The 19,987-nt window shown below is 40.5% G+C and overlaps 2 protein-coding genes across 3 annotated transcripts in view; one reads left to right on the top strand and one right to left on the bottom strand.

Moving 5' to 3' along the window:
• The window catches only part of LOC117260308 (leucine-rich repeat and fibronectin type III domain-containing protein 1-like protein), a 575,214-nt gene that overhangs the window by 181,833 nt on the left and 373,394 nt on the right, over positions 1-19,987 (top strand). The gene's annotated exons all lie outside the window — the stretch shown is intronic.
• On the bottom strand, positions 4,778-7,114 carry LOC144462811 (zinc finger BED domain-containing protein 4-like). The gene is made up of 3 exons (XM_078167481.1): positions 6,762-7,114; positions 6,326-6,676; positions 4,778-6,017 (listed from the first exon to the last, which is right to left on the bottom strand). The coding sequence occupies exons 1-3, from the start codon at positions 7,112-7,114 to the stop codon at positions 5,534-5,536; spliced, it is 1,188 nt and encodes a 395-aa protein (XP_078023607.1). The 3' UTR covers positions 4,778-5,533.

Here is a 19,987-nt window from a genome sequence, read left to right as displayed (position 1 = left end):
TACAAAACACCATATGGACATGTTAACAAGGTTAGAAACTGAATTTTCATTGGAGGGGTTCTTTACCATTCTGTTTTTGGAAATAAGAAAGAACAGATGTTGAATTAGAACAAGACTACTGTAAAGTTCTCAAGCCTCTCTGCTGAACTGCAGAAGACACAGTGTTTTTTTACGTGTATGGAATGAATGCAGCATATTTGCCTTTTGTTCTCTTTAGAGCTTTATCAACAATGAGTGGATGGGCTTAAAATGCCCCGATGGTAGCAGAGGAGGAAAGCTTCACTGAAAATGAAAAATACACTTTTTTGGCTCAGTTTTTACACACCTAAAGTTTTGGTCAAGGAGCAAACAGACTCTGTCTAGTTTTAAATGTAGCCAGTAGCTGCTGACATCTTGCCCTGGACCAACTTGTTGGATTGACTGACTGACTGTCTTTGCCAAGAGATTCTCCTTCAGCAATACTGACATACACTCTGCAATAAGTTTAGACAGAGCCTGTTTTTCCTTGTCAGCAGACAAAGATACAATTCAATAGCAACATACAGGCAGCTTTCACTTGCTCTGGTTATTTCTTTGATGTCAGCTTCAGGGCAATCTGCCAAAATAATGTTTTATTTTCTAAAAACAGTCCTAAATAGATGGTGGTGATGTTGTTTTGTAGACTTAGTGTACATCAGTAACCTGATTACTTCACCTTGTAAACAAGCCATGAAAAAGGTAAAATAGTTGATTTTGATGATTTTTCAACTTTACTAGGACACATTATGATACACAGCCAAATCACTAGAAGAAAATGTTGGCACTCTTTCAGTGCTTCCAAAGTGACTTAGTATTGAGCTGACTTTGTCATCAGGAGTAGGAGAGAATAGTGGATGGTGTGTCGTGTTGGCGAGACAGTGTTTTAAGCGTTTTTTTAGCCACCAAATGTAGGTGTTTTGTAACAACCCATCCCTGTTTTTCCAGCAGAGATAGTGCCACGAAAAGTGGTTGTTGTTTACACAGACATCATCTGTTTTCCAGCCGGGATTATGCCTCCAAAACCAACTTTTTTAAGTGATGTCACGATATTTTCCTAACCATAGCCAAGTGGCTTTTGAGCCTAAACCTTACCACATGTTGACAGCATCGTTATCAAAAGGTAAAGTTTCAGCGTATCCACTACACAATAACGTACACATGCAATACATCCATGGTTTGCAGACATGTTGATGATTTATGACATAGGCCCAGATAGTTCAAGTCACCTCACTGTCAGCTCTGCTAAAGTTTTGCCATTTTGTTTGCAACTGGTGATGTTTTTCGAGGTTAGCTTTGGACGGTGATGGCGTGTGGCTGTGAGTCACTCATCAGGATGTGGTAATCAACTTAATAGTCTGTGAACTCCCCTTCTGCTGACTTCTAGCTAAGTAGCTGCTAGCTGGCCAGGTCAAAGTTTCCAAATGTAATCATCAGTAAACATCAAGGAAAGATGGAGAAGACAGGCACCAGCTGAACTAGCATCCTGTAAGCCATCGCCAGGTGATGACCATGTGATCTCTGGCAAGAGAGGAGAGGAAGAGTGTGCTTTGCAGTGGGCGGGGGCTGGTGTGCGATAATGGTGTGAGGTGCTGTCCTGGTTTTGCTTTGGATCACAGCTATAGCGGCTGCAGAGCAGAGTCGCTGCCTGTGATTGGGTGGACCGACCGTGCAGCCGTTAAGGTCACAATGTGAGGACAGTTGAATAATTCCACAACCAGAAATCATGAATTACCAGAACCCTCCGGAAACATGGACAATTACAGAGCAGCAGCCAAGAATGAAGGAAGATTCAAAAAAGGACTAAATCACAGTGCACAAGTTAAAGGAGCTGATGCGATCACATTTTACTGGAGTTGAACCTGTATATTTTTATGTAACAAATTAATAATTGGTTGATTAATTGATAAGTTGATTGGTTGACTGATTGTTTGATTGATTGATTGATTAAAAGATTGATTGATATATTGTACAATGCCAACATTAAATCTGGCAACTGGGTTGTGAGACATCAGTGTGTTGTTGCAGAAAAAGAAATGAATGTTGTTTTTTTTAGTAGTAGCTCTGACTTGCTTTTAGTATAGAGAGACATGGAACTCACTTTTCCCTATCCCACCTCTGTTTGGAGGTCAAAGGTAATAGTTCAGCAGCTGCTGGTGGATATTCAGTGTTTTTTTGTTTTTTCAAGTACACTTTAGGACAGCAGATGCAATTCCTACATTGAACCTGTATGTTGTGGTTAAAGTCTCTCCTCTGTGTCTGTGATGACCCTATCTGGTAAAAAACTGAGGTAAAATAGTGCATCCCTCCAGCCTGCCTTGCCTGTATCAGGTGAGACAGAGTTGACAGGGTTTGCCTGTGGTCTAACAGCAGGGTGAAAGGCTTTAAGCGGGCGAGGATCGTCCTGAAAATGGTCGATGTAATGAGATGTGTAGTCAGCTGCGCTGCATTGTAGCTGCTGTTTTGTTTGCCCTTTTACCAGAGTATTAGACACAGTGTGCAGGGGTTTCCAAAAGCCTCCAGCAACAACCTGAATGCAAAATAGTCCATTAAAGTAGACGTCCGTCCCTCTAAACCTCCACTGTCTTTTACTGCTTCTCCTTTTTCTTTATCTTTATTGCCATCTCTCTCCTTTCTGTGTGTATTCTCTCTATCTGTTTGTGCTTTATCTCGCTCTCTCCATCTTTTCATCATCATTTTCCTCATCCCATCTTTTCTCCCCCAGCTGTGTTCTTTATGCCTGAGCCCTGAGCTGGCTGTGCTAACATTATTTGCAGTACAGCTGGAAACCACAAACACACACACACACACACACACACATACATTGGCACAGAGATATTGAATCTGGATCCATAGGGCATGTCCATGCTTATGCATAAAACCAGCAAACACACACGGACACACACACACACACACACACACAGTTTATCAATGCTAGAGTAGCGATTTAGCAGCTGTCTGCCTCTGTCTGTCTGGACTGATAAGAGGACACACCGAGAAAAACCATAGTGTGCCTGTGTGTATATATATGTTTGTGTATGTCTGTGTCTGTGTCTGTGTGTACATGTGTTTTGGAGCTTTGATTGTGATCCCTGTCCGTGTTTTTGAATGGAGCTTTAAGTTTAGAATATATGTGAAAACAACATAGACGTCGACTCATTGTGTTTATCTGTTTAGTTAAACGCCGTCATAAAGTTTCAGTGCATCTTGTTGCCTTTGTGTGTGTGTTTTTTTGTACGTGTGCACTTTTTTTAGACTCCAAATGTGTGATTGTGCTGGGTGGATTCTTCTGTGTGTATGTGTGTGTATCGGGCAGCAGAGGGATTTAACCAGGAGGAGGAGATAGATGGCCGCCCGGTGATAGAGGCGGTTGCGGGGTGACAGTTGGGGGTGACTTAGCGACCCACAGCCAAATTACTTTCTAGGAAGAAGAGCAGAGCCGAGCTTAAGATAGCTCCATACTTATCTGTTATAACTCAGGTGGGAGGGAGGGAGGGAGGGAGGGAGGGGAGAGGTGTGAGGGTGAGAGGGGATTGGGAGGGGAAGGGTGAGAGACATGTAATGAGTAATATACTGTTGAGAGGGCAGGGAGAAGGGGGGAGAGGAAAGAAGGAGGTGGGGAGGAAAGAATGGAAGTTGGAGAGGTAACAGAAAGGTAAGGGGGGAATGGAGAAGGAAATTAAAGTAGGAGCAGTTTGGTAGATGTGTGAGAGACAGGACAGGGAAGAAAAAGGAGGAAAGAAGATGAGGGGAGTAAGCAAAAGAAGAAAAGAGAATGAGGAAAAGTGGCTAAGGCTAAGGGTGTAATGGATGGAAGGAGAGAAGAAGGGAGATGAGGACATAGCAGAGAGCACAAAAGGAGAGATGGATGTCAGAATCATAGAAACAAACACACCGGATGAGTGTTGAAGGAATAAGGAAAGCAGGGGAAAGAAACATGAACATTCATTTATTAGATATAGCTGCCCAGAAAACATCAGGATCCTACTGAGGACAACTGTCTCTGTATTCACACTGGAACACAGTCTGGGCCTGCTCGGTGTCCAGCTGTGACTCTGTGCTGAAGTCTAGTTGTTATACAGAGGAGGCAGTAAAATGGAGGCTTGCTCAGGGAGGTTTTCCCCACAGTAATGTAATCTAGGCCCCTGCAGGAGGGTCAAGAGTAAAGTTTGTGGGGTCTGGCGAACATCTTCTAAAGAAAATGTTGCTAAACGAATACTGCGCCCCCTAATGACCATTTATTTATCAGTTACTTACCCTGTGTTACAGTGAGAAAAAGACAACTTTGTTTTTCTAGCATGCATTCACAATGAATGATTGACTCCAAAAGGGAGAAAATTCTTGATGAATTGAAATCATAGGGGTCCATGTTATAGCAAAACTATATCAAAACATCCATTTACACACTCTCACACAACTTGTGCAGTATAACCCAAGTCTCATTCATCCTGTCATATACTCAGGACTTCCCAACATTCATGCATTTTCTGTAAAACCTGTCTATTTAAAACTAAAGTGAAAGTGAAATGTTTATGCTCACTTTAAAGTCAGACTCTATGGTAGGTAGTCACACTGTTGCTGTAAATGTCTGAGTTGCCGTGGGACAAAGACAGGGATTCATGGAAATGATACTGTAATATTAGTGACGTTATTTTTCTCGGCCCTCATCCATTCACCTTACTGCAGATTGTGGTGTTTTTTCAAGCGGTTTAAAAGGTTAGTTATGTTGCTTTGAAATAGGCTTTACACGATCAGGATTTTAGGGGCCGATCACCAATCACCGATCAGAGAGTTTAAAAAAAACGATCACCGATCCAATCATGTGAGGAAGCAAATGTGTCTATTTAAATAACTTGTTTACCCGTATTTATACAGTTTACTGAGTATCATAAAAAGGATTTTTGTTGACATTTTTTGTCCTGAACTGACTGAGATGAAAAGGTTAAACATCAATAACCTCTAATGGGCATTCAAGTTTAATCAGGACAAACCAAAATAATTTGAGACACAAATAATGGGCACAACAACTTAACTTATTGTAATTAAATTACTTTAATGTAATTAAATTACTTTTCAGGTATGCTGCAAATAAAGGGCAGTAATCTGTCTCAAACATTCATATAACTCTATGAAATTATTTACAGTCACAGTAGTGCAAATGAAGGCAGTAATGCTCCCTCAAAACGTTCATATATACATGTATATATAACTCCAATAAACAGTCACAGTAGTGCAAATAAAAGGCAGTAATTCTCCCTCAAAACATTCATAAATGGCACTCAGGTGAACAGAAAATATGGCACGGCACCCAGGCCACATATATTTCCAACAAATAAAATAAATAAAATGTCTGTATAGGAGCACTTAAATAAAATAAATAAAACAAGTAGCAGCCAAGTATATGTACTAAATAAAATGTAAACAATGCTCACCCTCCCAGGCAAAACAAACATTTTAAATTCAGAAAAGGAGGTTTAAACTTGCTGCTATATTACTTAGGCTACATAAATGCCTATGCCTATTTATGCATCAATGGCAGATTCTTTCTAACAGAGAGGAGCATCTCAGCTTTCTTGGCTGAAAGCCTGCTTCTTCGATCATCCAGGATGTTGGATGCAGCACTGAACAGGCGCTCACTGTCCACACTTGTGCAGGGTGCTAACAGGTAAGCTCTTGCAGCAATGGTGAGGGCAGAAAAGCGATCCTGATTGGCTCTCCAGTAAGCCAGTGGGTCAGCATCTCGAGAGATGACTGGCTCTGACAGGTAGAGATTCAGCTGAGACATTGCTGCAGTGGCCTGCTGTGGCCTTTCTTCTTGCATGATCTCACCCAACATCGATGACGAGGAACCAGGTCGTGGCATCTTCTCAGCTGGCTCATCTGTGTTGTTGTTGTTTCCAGGTTCTTGTCCTTCATCAGGGCCCGTCTGTGTAGCCAGCAGATCTAACAGCAGCCCCCGTGTGTGTGCCTTCAGCTCTGCAGAAAAGCATCGATCCTTGTACCTTTATTAAAACAAAAATAATAAATAAAATATCACGTTAATTTAACTGGGCATTTGTTCTTTTAGAGCAACTTAAAATAAAACTGTAACCAAATGGTCCATTAGTTACATCGACACTGAGGATTTTTCTGTGTAAAACTGTTTTACTGTGTAAAAGCCAAATATATAAGATAGAACAGATATTATTCAATTAACAGAACATATGTTTGCTGTTCTAAATGTGAGTGTTAGGCTAATAAATAACATTGTTTTATTAAGTCAACTTAAGTATATTTTGCAGATTATTTTAGGCTAAATGTTTTTCTTCACCTTGGGTCTAATAGAGTAGCCAAAGTGTAGAGGGGCTCGTTTTCAATCCCATCAAATCTCCGGGTTACAGCTCTCAGCAGTTCGGCTTTTGTGGTGCCCACACCATGATCTGTTGGGGAATATCTGCTCAGGAACCATTTTAAGGCCATCACAGATGGGATCACATCACCGGCAGATGCAGTGGATGTGCTTATTGCCCTTGTGAGCTCCTCAAATGGTTCCAGGATTTTTAGGATGTTTTCTATCAGACCCCACTGGTTGGAATTGAAGGAAGCAAGAACTTCATGCTCGGCTCCAAAAGCAGCAAGTGCCCGTTTTTGCTGCAGCAGGCTTTGGAGCATGTAATAGCTGCTGTTCCACCGGGTGGCAACGTATTGCTGGAATTTTTTTGACATCCTGGCCCAGCTGCAGCTGCACGTCGTGGAACGCACAGTACGCTTGAGGGGAGCGTTTGAAGTGCCCGATGATACGTCTCCCCGTAGCAAGGATGTCTGACACCATGCGCTGTGCCAGCAGCCCGTCATGGACAGCCAGCTGGAGCGTGTACGCCATGCGCGGTAAGGTCGGCAGTCCTCCTTCTCGCATGGCTTTTGCCATGTTTGCGGCGTTGTCTCGCAGTACGACATGAACCCTCTCTCTCGGAATCTGCCACACCTGGAGCATGTCATTGTATTTCGTCACCAGCGCTGCAGCAGTGTGTGAGCCGCGGAATTCCTGGGCGTGTAGTACTGCCGCACGGAGTTTGAAATCTGGGTCAATCCACTGGGTGGTTAAACTAAGCAGTGACATGGGGCTCACATCTGATGACCAAATATCAGTGGTCAAACTAATCGAGGAACTGTGTTCTCTCAGAGGGCCTTGACGTGAGAATGAACAACCTGGTGCAGCTCGTTTAGTCCGGTATCGCCACAGTATGAGTGCCCTGGGAGGAGATAGCGCGGATCGAAGTACGCCAGCAAGCGTTGGAATGCGGGGTTCTCAACTATATTAAATGGCAGGTTGGCCAGCACAATAAACTCCATCAGCTTTCTTGTACCCCCTTTGCCTTCTTTTTCCTTTTCTGCACTCCACTTTTTGAAATCAGCATGCTCCTCCTTGTGTTCTTTCTCTAAGTGCCGAATTAAATTCGTTGTGTTAAAAGCTTTAGCAGAGTTTCATCCACGATGTACTAAAACTTTACACAGGTTGCAGACAGCTTTTGTTGTATCGCTCTGGTTCACGGTGAAAAAATTCCATACTGCCGACATGTTTGTTTACTTTGTTTGCAACTGACGTCGACGTGCCAAAGAGGGTTTTACATGCGGCGTATTCTGGATTCTAAAAACTTTATTGTCCAGCACATAGTGACAGAGCTCAAAACATAAACGCCACAAAGACATAAAAACACATTTAAACTAGTGAGACGTGTCTATTTTGCTTTGTTTGTTAAAAAAAAAAAAAAAGTTTAATCGGTGTGAATGAGTGTTTTACATCTTTGCAGCGTTTATGTTTTGAGCTCTGTTACTATGTGACGGACGGACAATAAAGTTTTTTGAAATTTGAATCAACAGGGTCACTAGCAAACGGTGCAGTCACAGTGCAGTTGAAACAGATCACAAGCCAGCTGCAACAGGAGCAGTTTCAAAATGACAATGACGTCATTGATCGGATCGGTGAATGAAGACTTTAGGGCCGGTCAGAAAAATTGAAAAAAATGTGAAATATCGGCCGATCCGATCGATGGAAAGTCTACTTTGAAATGCAGACACAACTCTGATGCACTCTTTGCATGTGATTTGTTCTCTCCTAAATCCAAAACACTTACAAAGGACAGATGATGATGCTTTTATATGGTTTATACGAGCTTTATACGAGTGGAGCCCACATTGTAAAAGTCAGCATCGCAGCTGATCATGTTGGTTTAATTGTGGGCAGCCAAAATCGTGATTGTGATTAAACTTTGATTAATTGTGCAGCCCTTCTCCATTGACAAAAACAATAATTTTACGTCACTTAATGGTCTACTGCTGGTCTACTGCTGCCTCGATTGGTAGTTTGTTTGTGTTATTGTGTGACGTTGTTGAATCTGAACTATCATTGTTGTTATTTGAGTTTCTCTTTTCTTTGTTGTGGTAAACCAGTCCAGCCACTTGTGCATGTTAGTATATGTGAGTCTCTGTGAGTGTATCATACTGGCTCGCTCATTGCAAATGCTCTCCATTGCACTCATACCGTGGTTACCCCTGATGTTCGGACGGTGTCGTCGTGGAAGCTTAGCGTCCATCCTCCAGTTTCCCCTGAGTTTAACAATACTAGCTCTGTCAACACTGATGGTGTATCACTGTGTATTGAGTTAGCACTTTAAGATGCTAGCCCCCAGCTCAGCCACCTCCATATCAAGAACCATGTGCAGATTCTCCTGTCCCAGACTTCAAATCATAGATATGTTTTGAATGTTGCATACAGCTCCTTTAAATGTTAACAAGCTATGCCTCAAATCATTGCAAGCTTTTTCTCTTTCAAACAGTCCTTTCCTAATCTTACCCAAGTGCAGCCAGCGCCTAAACATAACCATAAAATAAGGCAGTAGTCATTATAAGTGGATATTAAATTACAAGATCTGACATTGTGTTGGAAAACAAATGAAATATGTTAACAATTAACATTCTGCTGGTACGCTCATTAACAGTGTTTTCTCATTGTGTTTCCATCAACATACATTTGCTGTTTCCAATTAGTTGAGTTGCAAAAACTGTGTACAGCAGGCGGCACAAGCAGTCAGATGATGAGAATTTATAACTTTTTTTTTTTTTTTCCCTCCAGTGGTATCCATCCAGAGATAGTTTGTGTCTGTGACATTTCTGTCTTTACTGCTGTTGTTTGAATCATTTACCACCCTGGTTTACAACTTCCTTTCAGTAAAATTCAGTGAAGAGTGATTTATACCCTCTGAAACTGTTTGATTTAAATATCTTAAGGCCCCGATACACTATGCCATTTGGCCATCGGCCGATGCTGGGCCGTTGGTAAGCATCCATCGCCCTAGTCTTTGTGGTGTGTCCCACACTGTTGGGCGTCATTGGCTTCATTGGCGTCACATTGACGACTGGCTGCTGATGTGGAGAGTTAGTTTCTCTCACACAGGCACAAAATGTACATGCTGGTTGGCCGTCAGCTGTAGTCTTTGCAGTGTGTTCATGTGCAACTTTTTTTCCAAGACACGTTGACGTGAGGTGACGCAACAGTTGGCTTTCATTGCCACTAGTTCTTTGATGTCAGTTTGGTGCGTCTGGGCTTTTACAGCTTGAAGACGTACAACTATCTAGTGTTTTACAAGGAATTAAAAACAATTAAAACTAAATTATATAAAGTAATAACGTGTTTGCTTAATTTGTTATATAACCTGTTGATCATCCCGTGATCCATGAGATTCATATTGTAACACTTTGTGGGGTCCTGGCCCCCAAGTGGAAAACCACTGGTTTATGTGATCGGATTGTGTGATGAGATAAGTGTTGTCAGGCTTGACACACACACAAACACACACTTCCTAATACTAACAGATGACAAGCATGCACACACCCGGGGTTTACACAGAAAACCATCCATCTACAGATACACAATCTCACTGTACACACACAAACACACAGCCAATATCTCTCCAACATACACGCACACACACACACACACACACACACACACACGCACAGGTTTAACTAAGTAAAAACACCTTGACATTGACACTGAAAAATGCCAGAAGCACATACGCACTCACTATCTGTCTTACACACACACTTCCATGTACACACACGATTTTTCTCTTTTACACTATCTTCACACACACACGGACACTGACTGACACTGACAGATGGCAGGTCGTTGGATTGAATGTGCCGACAGAGGCGCCACTTTACGTGTTGTTTCCACGGTGAGGGGCGTTGCCCGGGGAAACCATTTTGTGGCTGAAACTGAGATTGAGTTTCCCCTTCGCCGGGATGACAGATAACAAGACCCTGGCAATCAAACCCCGACACGATCAAACGCTCGGCCATCAGTCAGAGCTGACAGCCGACTGCGGGCAGACACACTGAGGATAGATGATCCCTGCGAGGAGACAAGGACACAGGAGACAGTAGAGGAGATAGGAGACGTGGTGAGGAAAGTGCTGTATCTTTAAGACAAAAACAACCTTAAAATATGTGACTGAAATTGTCTTTGTTTTCTTCAAGAAGAGTATAAATCAATTACAGATTGACAGTGCATGCTACAAATTTTTAAGTAGTGGTTAGGCACTTTATCTTTCAAAGTTTAAAGGCGATATTTTAGATTTCTAAACTAGACTTTTAACCCAGAAGGATTCAGGCAGGAACTAGATGTCACACATTTTATTTGGAGTTTATTTCTTTACATTTGTTGTTCACAAATCAATGTTTGATGATGATGTGTTGAGGTCAATTTTGCACCCAAGTTGCCAGAAGAAAATGTTGATATTGTATGTTTCTGTTGCCTACTAATACATTACGTTTGTACATCTCATGGATTAAAGCTACATTTCTGAAGTGTTGTAGCATATGAGCTGACTTTGTCATTGGGAGGTGGAAGGGATGGTGGAGGGTGTGTCACATAGGTGAGACGCCTGCAAAGCTGCAGACCGATGGTTTATCGAAGTTTGCTTGGTTTCCAGTGACTTTTCAGGCACAAAACGTGGCTGTTTTGTAGCGACCGGCACTGTTTTGTTCAGCGGGGATTCTGCCCCCAAAACCATGTGTTTTTGTTTTTTTCAAACTCACCTCCTTTGCACTTTATTAGCATTTATCACGACTCTGTTGTTTGAGTTCCATAAACAGTTTCCAGTTCTTTGTTCGTGTGACTGTAAGCTGCTGTTAATAAAACTCAGCACTTCTTGCAGATGTTTCACATTTAAAGCCCAAACAGAAAAGGAGAGTTTGTGATCCCTTTACCTCCATGGAAGGTCTTGTTTTGTCTGTGACTGTGACTGTCTGTGCAGACTGCCATTACAGTATTCAAATATTGAGAATGTTTTGAATCCTACAGTACAGAGACACTGTACTGTCATAAACAAATATAGTTGCATTGAATTCAGTGGGTTCAGAAACTCTGTTGAGACAATCAGATGCAGCTGATTAGAATTAAGGCTTATAAGATCACATTACCAATGTTTTATCCTTCGTAAAGTCGTTGCGTCTTAGTAATGGAATTGCATTTGATACATTACTGTATATATATTTTTTTATTTATGTGTATTTATTTGTAATTAATGTGCATCTTTTCAAGGGAATCTTAATTATTCTACCTAAATCCACTTCCTTAGGTTATTATTCGTCACATTTTATGGATGCATAATCAGTCGACAGATTAAAACAGGCTTACATGGTGAATATGTCACATCTATGATCGATCTGTGTAAGCCTCTCTTCATTTTAAATGAACAGAAGAAGCTATCTGCTACTCAGTGTCTTTTAAAGTAAAAGGTGTTTATGGAAAGAGGAAGACTGTGAGGTAATAAACATAAATATAAACAATGCAGGATTTGACATACCAAAAAAATATTCTATGAGGAAGTAAATACACTTGGCATGTTTGATAGATCCCTAGGATACACTATATGTTTTGGTGAGTAACACTGAATGTTTGTTTATGAGCCCCTTTAATGCATAGATTCACCGATTCCTTTAGTGAAAGTGCTTTGTTTATGTCCATATGTTCTCTCCAGGGCTCTTGTATGTGCACATGTGTTCATATGGTCCTGCTGCATGTACTTCAGTGTGTATAAATCCGGCATTTATGAACAGATCATGTTTCCCAGCATGCTCTGTTAATTAAAGCTGCTGACTATAAAAATATGCTTATTGACATCGAGTCAGTAGAGCTTCCTGGAAATCTGATCTGATCAGGAAGGAGCCTGCTGTGGGTTTAAAGGCTTTCGAGCCCCTTCAGATGTCTCGACCTCTTTGGTGGTCGCTTTTCATTAAAAATGCTCACTCTTGAGTCCTCCAATGTCATGGATCTAAGGTCAATGTGTAACTGAGCAGATCCAGCGCTTCTGAGTTGTTGAGCAAGACGGTTTTATAGTTTGTTTGTTTTTTGTTTTCTTTCTTGCAAGAGAAATCAAACTTACACATTAGTGCAGACTGAGTATTATGTCTGCTGGCTGACAGGCCTTTACTGTTAGAGAGAGATGTCACTTTATTTTGAGACGTGTCACCTGTATAAAGCATAGACTGAAAAACATATATTTTAAGCAGTCAAAGGAGTGGTGTGTTGAAGGCAGCTGAAATGTTACCTTGTTGTTTAGACAGTTCTTGTATATTCATGGTTCTGTAAACGCTGTAGACATTTTGGTTCCTGGGAGTTATAATAAGCACCTCTTACAACTTAAGCTTTTCTTATTAAAACATTGTTATTATTGTTGCATCACATAAATAAGTGTTACCTGCTTGTTAAATGCATATTCATACCTGTATTATCACTAGAATGAGACCATTTCATGTGTTTTTGACTACAGTTGTGGTTGTTTCAGTAATCCTCTGAATTCCCCACTAAGTATGTTCAGGTCACTGGTAGGTTTAAGTTTCTTTAAGCATGAGATCAGTGCGCTCTCTAGTCACTTCTTCATCACGAGTTTGCAATCATACGTAACATGTTTATTCACATTAGAGCTCAAAAATGCTAATCATGAAACATATAAATGCAAGACAGGATCTGATAAGAGTGTATTTTGAAAATAGACAGTGCACGTAACAGACAGTTGACACAATGTCCCAGAACATCAACAGCCAATGCACCCATGGTACCTTGTGGAAAGTCCACAACCAATCGTCGATGCGTGACGAGGTCAGAGTGAGAATGTGTTGAAACAAACCACATACTTATCAGCTGTACGCTCGAGATCAGACAGAGATACATGACCACTGAAAACATGGGTGAGTAGCCGACTTGCTATCTTCATACATTTGTAATGTTACTTTTTTTAAACAAAAACACTCATATTTTATATTGTAATATTTACTGGAAATTACCTACGATATAGCCAACAGCAAGTTGCCTAGCTTGTTATTAGCAATGGCAATTAGCAGAACTGGCAGCACTCCAGCAATCCCCCTTTAACAAGCTACCATCTTATTTTAGTTTTTGTAGTGAAATAATAAAGTATCATATCGTCATGAATTAGCTGTTCTTCACGTATTGTGGTGCTTTCAAAGTGAGAGACAGGAATAAACAGAAACACTGCGTCTGACAAATGTCCAGCTCAAACTGGCTCTTGCAGTCAATTAGAACAGCTTTTTCATCAACTTCAAATCCAAAATGTTGTCATATTGGTGCAGTTTTAATTTTCTTGAGAGACTAACCCCCCCCCCCCCCCCCCAAAAAAAAAACAAAAAAAAAAACACATCAAACTTCAAGTAAAAAGACACACTAAAAAAGATGCTTTTCCCCCATCTCACCGCTACCAAAAGATGATCTCCTTCATGCTGCCAACACCAGCCTTGCCTCGGCAGTAAATTGCACAGGGCCTGTCAGACACCAGCAGCTCAGTTAGTCTGTTTGTAAACTTAAGTTATACTAATCATGTTGCCGTGTTGCTTATTACCGGTGTAATATGAGTTAAAATTAAGTGATGTGGTGCCATCAGCACAGGTTTCTTACTTTTCAATTTGTCACAATGACAAATGCTGGTTCAACCAGTTTACGTATAACCAAACACGTTTAAGCTCATACAGTGGAACAAACCAGCAAAACTGGAAATCGACCAAACTCTACAAGCATTAGATAGCATATACTGCAGATCAGGGATTTACAATATGAATTTTCCCACCATGGATTCATTTTAATTAACAGCAAATATAAACAACAAACATACTGTAACCACATATATGTGTCACTGGTATATTAGACTTGTTTGGTGGATGCAAAGCAAAACACAAATAGGGTTCTCACACACAAGACTGCAAACACACAAACGCCAATAAACCAACAGTCCCATGCGAAAACAGAATTAAAACGACTCGGATAACACAGACACACACATCGGTGCATACATGGTAGGAGATGTGTTCCTCCCACGCGTAAAATCTCTACTAAAACCACTGTATACAATGTGAATGAATGCACAGCTCATTTCAATAATCCCTCTGTAACATGGATTCAGATAACTCAGCGTCACTGCAGTGTGTCTGATGGCGTGAGCCTCTGTCAGTCACTGTGTATGTGGGCGCCTTTTGTGTGTGTGTGTGTCTGTGTGTGTGTGTGTGTATCTTGTGTGTTAGTCACTTGAATGCAGACATGTTCAAACTGTAGATAGTTTGTGAGAGTGACAGAGAGGAAGTCAAGAAGCACGGCAGAGAAGATGGAAGAGCTCAGACGTCTCTGAGAGAAACAACAGGTCTGCTTCAGTTGAGAACAGTGTGATACAGGAGTGGGCGCTACTGAACCAAGCTCATTTGCTATCATGTTGAGAGTGAAAAGGAGAAGATTGATATTACTCATGTCTGTACGGTAAATATGAAGCTGGAGTCTTATGGTCATTCTGAGGTTGCCCAGCGACCAGCAGAGTCTCCAGGAAGTAACAAAGCCTAGCCAAGAATTAGTGTGCTCCATAACTGCTGGTGAAATGGTGTCATTTTCTGTATGAGTTACACAGATGACATCAGTTTGTTTAGATATAGCCGGGCTAGCTGCTCACTAGATAAGCTCCTTATTTACTGTACTGACATGAGAGTGGTATCTAGCTTCTCATTTAACTCTTGGCAAGTAGGCAAGTTAAGGTATTTCCTAAAGTAGGAAACTATTCCTTCTTCCATCATGATATATATAATTCTATACATTAGTACTGATGCATAATGGGCCTTATGCAGGAACATTCTCCTAAACTACTTGCATATCTTATTTCAATTTTGTGTTAAGAGAAAAAAAAAAAAAAAAAATAAGGAAGTCAACACCATATGCAAATGTCTTGTTTTTTTGTGTGTGTCCCTTTGAACTATTCTGTCATCCCTTTAAATTCTGAGGTTTTTAGGGGTCCATGAAAGCAGCGCAGGCAGAACTCTTAATGAGTTTATTTTTCTTCAGTAGCACTTTGTTGAGTTTGAGTCGCAGGATTGATAATTGATGAGTGGATCCGATCAGAGCTGATCAGATCGATGGATAAGAGGAGCAGCTGCTGCAGAGGCAAGTGAAAGCTTTACTTTCACTGCACATGTTGTTCTGCTGCTCTGTCTATGCCCAGAGTACACTTTGCGCTCTGAGATTGTAGTGCAATGAATAACAGGTCGGTATATTCCAGCAGTGCACCAAATGAACGGTCCAGCTCTGAAAAAAATAGAAAATGAATATATGTTGCCAGATGCATTTGTGAGCCACCACAAATGAACTAATGTATGGGAAACTCTAGCAAAACAACAACTCATCATATTTGAGAAGCTGGAACCTTGAAATATTTTTTGAATGTCAGGATTATCAAAATATTTCTGTCAGTCCTTTCAGCTACACTTGCATGCTTTTTATATTTTTTCTTACGTGATGTCATTTGTATTTTCAAGTGCTTCATATCCTCAAAATCTGTACAACCCAAGCTAAATGGTTGTATGAATGTATGTTATCAGCCATGTTTTTTAAATAAATTTGAAAAAAAAGAATTGGTCCAAAAGATTTGTATATGAAACATGATTAAAATATCTCTTGAATCATGCACTTATATTATTTATTTAATATTTATATTATTTTATTTTTTTTTGAGCAGAGTGCCAAGCCACAGTCTGTACAGGCTAAAAACTAAATGCCATAAACCACAACAATTGATAAAAGTATTGAAACGAGAAAAGAAGAAAGAAAAATATGAAATAAAAAAAATACAACAGACATTCCTCTCAACCTACCCCTCTGCTGCTCTGGTGCCACCAAATGTTTTCACTGTCTTTGGACCACTTGTAGCATAATGTTATGACGTCATCCCAAGCACACAGCATAATGGTGCAAAAATATCTAAACTGTCTGCTGCTGCTGCTGCTGCTGCAAAAAGAACACTCTAGTTATTTTAGATGTTTTATTTTTAGATGGACTTTTAACAGGATAATGTAAACAATGATCATGTAATAAAAACCTGTAGGAGTTCTGTTTTTAAAGGGTTTAAGTTGCACAAAATACTCACGTCATGTAAAACAACCTCAAATTGTGTAAAAACTTCCGTTCCACAAACAGAAACTTCATGTTTCCTGGTGTTGCACAAAGAATTTGTGGACTATGAAGGCGAGGTGTTTTCACTCTTATCTTGGTAAGTGTGCTCTAGACCACTTGTAAAAAATGATCTGATCAAGCAAAAGAACAAAATTAAGAAAACATTGGCGATTTAAATAAGTCAAGGGGTACTAACAAAATAACAACTAATGGTTGCAAACAAACAAAAAGTGTAAATTGATTTGTAAATTGCTTTCTGCATGAGGCCAAATGACATTGAGAAACCATGTATACAGTTGCGATAAATAAGCAGATGAGTGTCTAACCTGTTGCTTATTCAGTGAAATAAATACTTGGTACTTCACCAAGTTAATATTAAAAATCATAAAGTCCAATATTGCTATAGAGTAAATGTTTGCAACATTGTCTGCAATAACAGCATATATCCAAGATATTAAAGAAAGAGTTTACCCTGAGGTGTTGGGGCTGCAGTGAAACAAAGCCATACATATAAAGCCATACATACAGTACAGGCCAAAAGTTTGGACACACCTTCTCATTCAATGCGTTTTCTTTATTTTCATGACTATTTACATTGTAGATTCTCACTGAAGGCATCAAAACTATGAATGAACACATGTGGAGTTATGTACTTAACAAAAAAAGGTGAAATAACTGAAAACATGTTTTATATTCTAGTTTCTTCAAAATAGCCACCCTTTGCTCTGATTACTGCTTTGCACACTCTTGGCATTCTCTCCATGAGCTTCAAGAGGTAGTCACCTGAAATGGTTTCCACTTCACAGGTGTGCCTTATCAGGGTTAATTAGTGGAATTTCTTGCTTTATCAATGGGGTTGGGACCATCAGTTGTGTTGTGCAGAAGTCAGGTTAATACACAGCCGACAGCCCTATTGGACAACTGTTAAAATTCATATTATGGCAAGAACCAATCAGCTAACTAAAGAAAAATGAGTGGCCATCATTACTTTAAGAAATGAAGGTCAGTCAGTCCGGAAAATTGCAAAAACTTTAAATGTGTCCCCAAGTGGAGTCGCAAAAACCATCAAGCGCTACAACCAAACTGGCACACATGAGGACCGACCCAGGAAAGGAAGACCAAGAGTCACCTCTGCTTCTGAGGATAAGTTCATCCGAGTCACCAGCCTCAGAAATGGCAAGTTAACAGCAGCTCAGATCAGAGACCAGATGAATGCCACACGGAGTTCTAGCAGCAGACCCATCTCTAGAACAACTGTTAAGAGGAGACTGCGCCAATCAGGCCTTCATGGTCAAATAGCTGCTAGGAAACCACTGCTAAGGAGAGGCAACAAGCAGAAGAGATTTGTTTGGGCCAAGAAACACAAGGAATGGACATTAGACCAGTGGAAATCTGTGCTTTGGTCTGATGAGTCCAAATTTGAGATCTTTGGTTCCAACCGCCGTGTCTTTGTGAGACGCAGAAAAGGTGAACGGATGGATTCCACATGCCTGGTTCCCACCGTGAAGCATGGAGGAGGAGGTGTGATGGTGTGGGGGTGTTTTGCTGGTGACACTGTTGGGGATTTATTCAAAATTGAAGGCACACTGAACCAGCATGGCTACCACAGCATCCTGCAGCGACATGCCATCCCATCCGGTTTGCGTTTAGTTGGACGATCATTTATTTTTCAACAGGACAATGACCCCAAACACACCTCCAGGCTGTGTAAGGGCTATTTGACCAAGAAGGAGAGTGATGGAGTGCTGCGGCAGATGACCTGGCCTCCACAGTCACCGGACCTGAACCCAATCCAGATGGTTTGGGGTGAGCTGGACCGCAGAGTGAAGGCAAAGGGGCCAACAAGTGCTAAACACCTCTGGGAACTCCTTCAAGACTGTTGGAAAACCATTTCAGGTGACTACCTCTTGAAGCTCATGGAGAGAATGCCAAGAGTGTGCAAAGCAGTAATCAGAGCAAAGGGTGGCTATTTTGAAGAAACTAGAATATAAAACATGTTTTCAGTTATTTCACCTTTTTTTGTTAAGTACATAACTCCACATGTGTTCATTCATAGTTTTGATGCCTTCAGTGAGAATCTACAATGTAAATAGTCATGAAAATAAAGAAAACGCATTGAATGAGAAGGTGTGTCCAAACTTTTGGCCTGTACTGTATCTCTGACAAGCAAAACAAAAGATCAACATCCTCGGTGCACATTTGTGTTTCTTGCATGTAAACGTCTCGATGATTTACCTGCCCTTTTTATGACTGTCCAACAACTTCATGATCCTAATTAAATGTTCTTGATTGTTTTACATCTCAAGACACTAAAAAACCTCATAGGTCTCGTAAGCATTTAGTGACTTCCCCTAATAAACATTTTAATGATCATGCTGTTGATCATAAAGAGACTTAAACAGGTTGAATACGTGCTCTCGCATGCCTCTGCATTTTGGATAATCAGCAGTTTATTAAAGGCTAGTTAGTAAATGTATTAAAGTGTATGTATATGAGAAAATGTGACTAAGTGATCTACATTTTTCATTTCTACGGCCACAGCAAAGCACCAAGTGTAGTGAAGAGAGGCTGTTGAGACAGAATGCAAATAGGAGAAAGAGAGTGGAAAGATTCTCTAAGGGAATATGTTTGAGTCACTTATTGTGTTTCTTTTGTCTATTAGCATTATTAGGTTCAACATTAATGATAACTGAGCAGACACAGACAGACAGAAACACCATAATTAGGATTTCCCCCCTCTATCCCTGCTGTGCAGACCAAACCCAGCAGCACTAGTTTGATTTCCTTTGTTCTCTGCCCTCCATATTGGCAGCACCACAGCACGACATACTGTAACTACTCAAACCATGTTTATTGCAGGAGTGGCAGCTCCTCTGTAATTACAAGTGACACTTGACAGCTGCTTGTGTATCATAGTCAGAAAAGATTCCGCTGAACTCACTCCTGAGATTGAAATGGTATTTTTTTTCTGAACAGAGGAACAGCCCTGACATTTATGTTGGCAGCTATAACCCATTTGTTTTGAAATTTTCTGTCAAAGTTTTAACATGTTTCCCTGTAGAGGTCCAATATATCACGATAACCGCACACACTAAAATCCAAAGTGCCATCCTGATGGTTGAATAATGTGAAGAAATTGGCCTGTGACAAACAAGACCCACCTTTTTGATGTTTAGCTGCCAATCAATAATAAAATGACAATCGTGTGACAGTGACACCTGTCTAATGCCAATATTGATCCAGCTCTTTACAGTTTTAGCATCAGTGCTTCTTCCTGTTGATAAAGCAGCCCAATCACCAGAATAAATGTTGGCATTGTTTTTTATGCAAGCCACAGACACGTAACATCCTGAGGATATTGTGTAGAGGATACACATGAAACGTTATGTTTCAACACCACTGTAATTAACATATAGTTAAGTTTAGGCACAAAAATCACTTGGTTATGGTTAGGAAAAGATCGTGTTTTGGCTTATATTACCCAGTTTT

Source organism: Epinephelus lanceolatus, chromosome 4 (genome assembly GCF_041903045.1).
Source record: "Epinephelus lanceolatus isolate andai-2023 chromosome 4, ASM4190304v1, whole genome shotgun sequence".
Classification (NCBI taxonomy): Eukaryota; Metazoa; Chordata; class Actinopteri; order Perciformes; family Serranidae; genus Epinephelus; species Epinephelus lanceolatus.
This window is presented reverse-complemented; position numbering and strand designations above follow the sequence as displayed.

Bases quoted from the DNA above. Each gene is read 5' to 3' on its own strand.
- LOC144462811 (XM_078167481.1), bottom strand. From the start codon at position 7,114: ATGTCACTGCTTAGTTTAACCACCCAGTGGATTGACCCAGATTTCAAA. The intron at 6,677-6,761 runs GTACTGTGCGTT...CCGGTGGAACAG, and splicing joins TTCAAACGCTCCCCTCAAGC to CAGCTATTACATGCTCCAAA. The intron at 6,018-6,325 runs GTGAAGAAAAAC...GTTTTAATAAAG, and splicing joins GCTACTCTATTAGACCCAAG to GTACAAGGATCGATGCTTTT.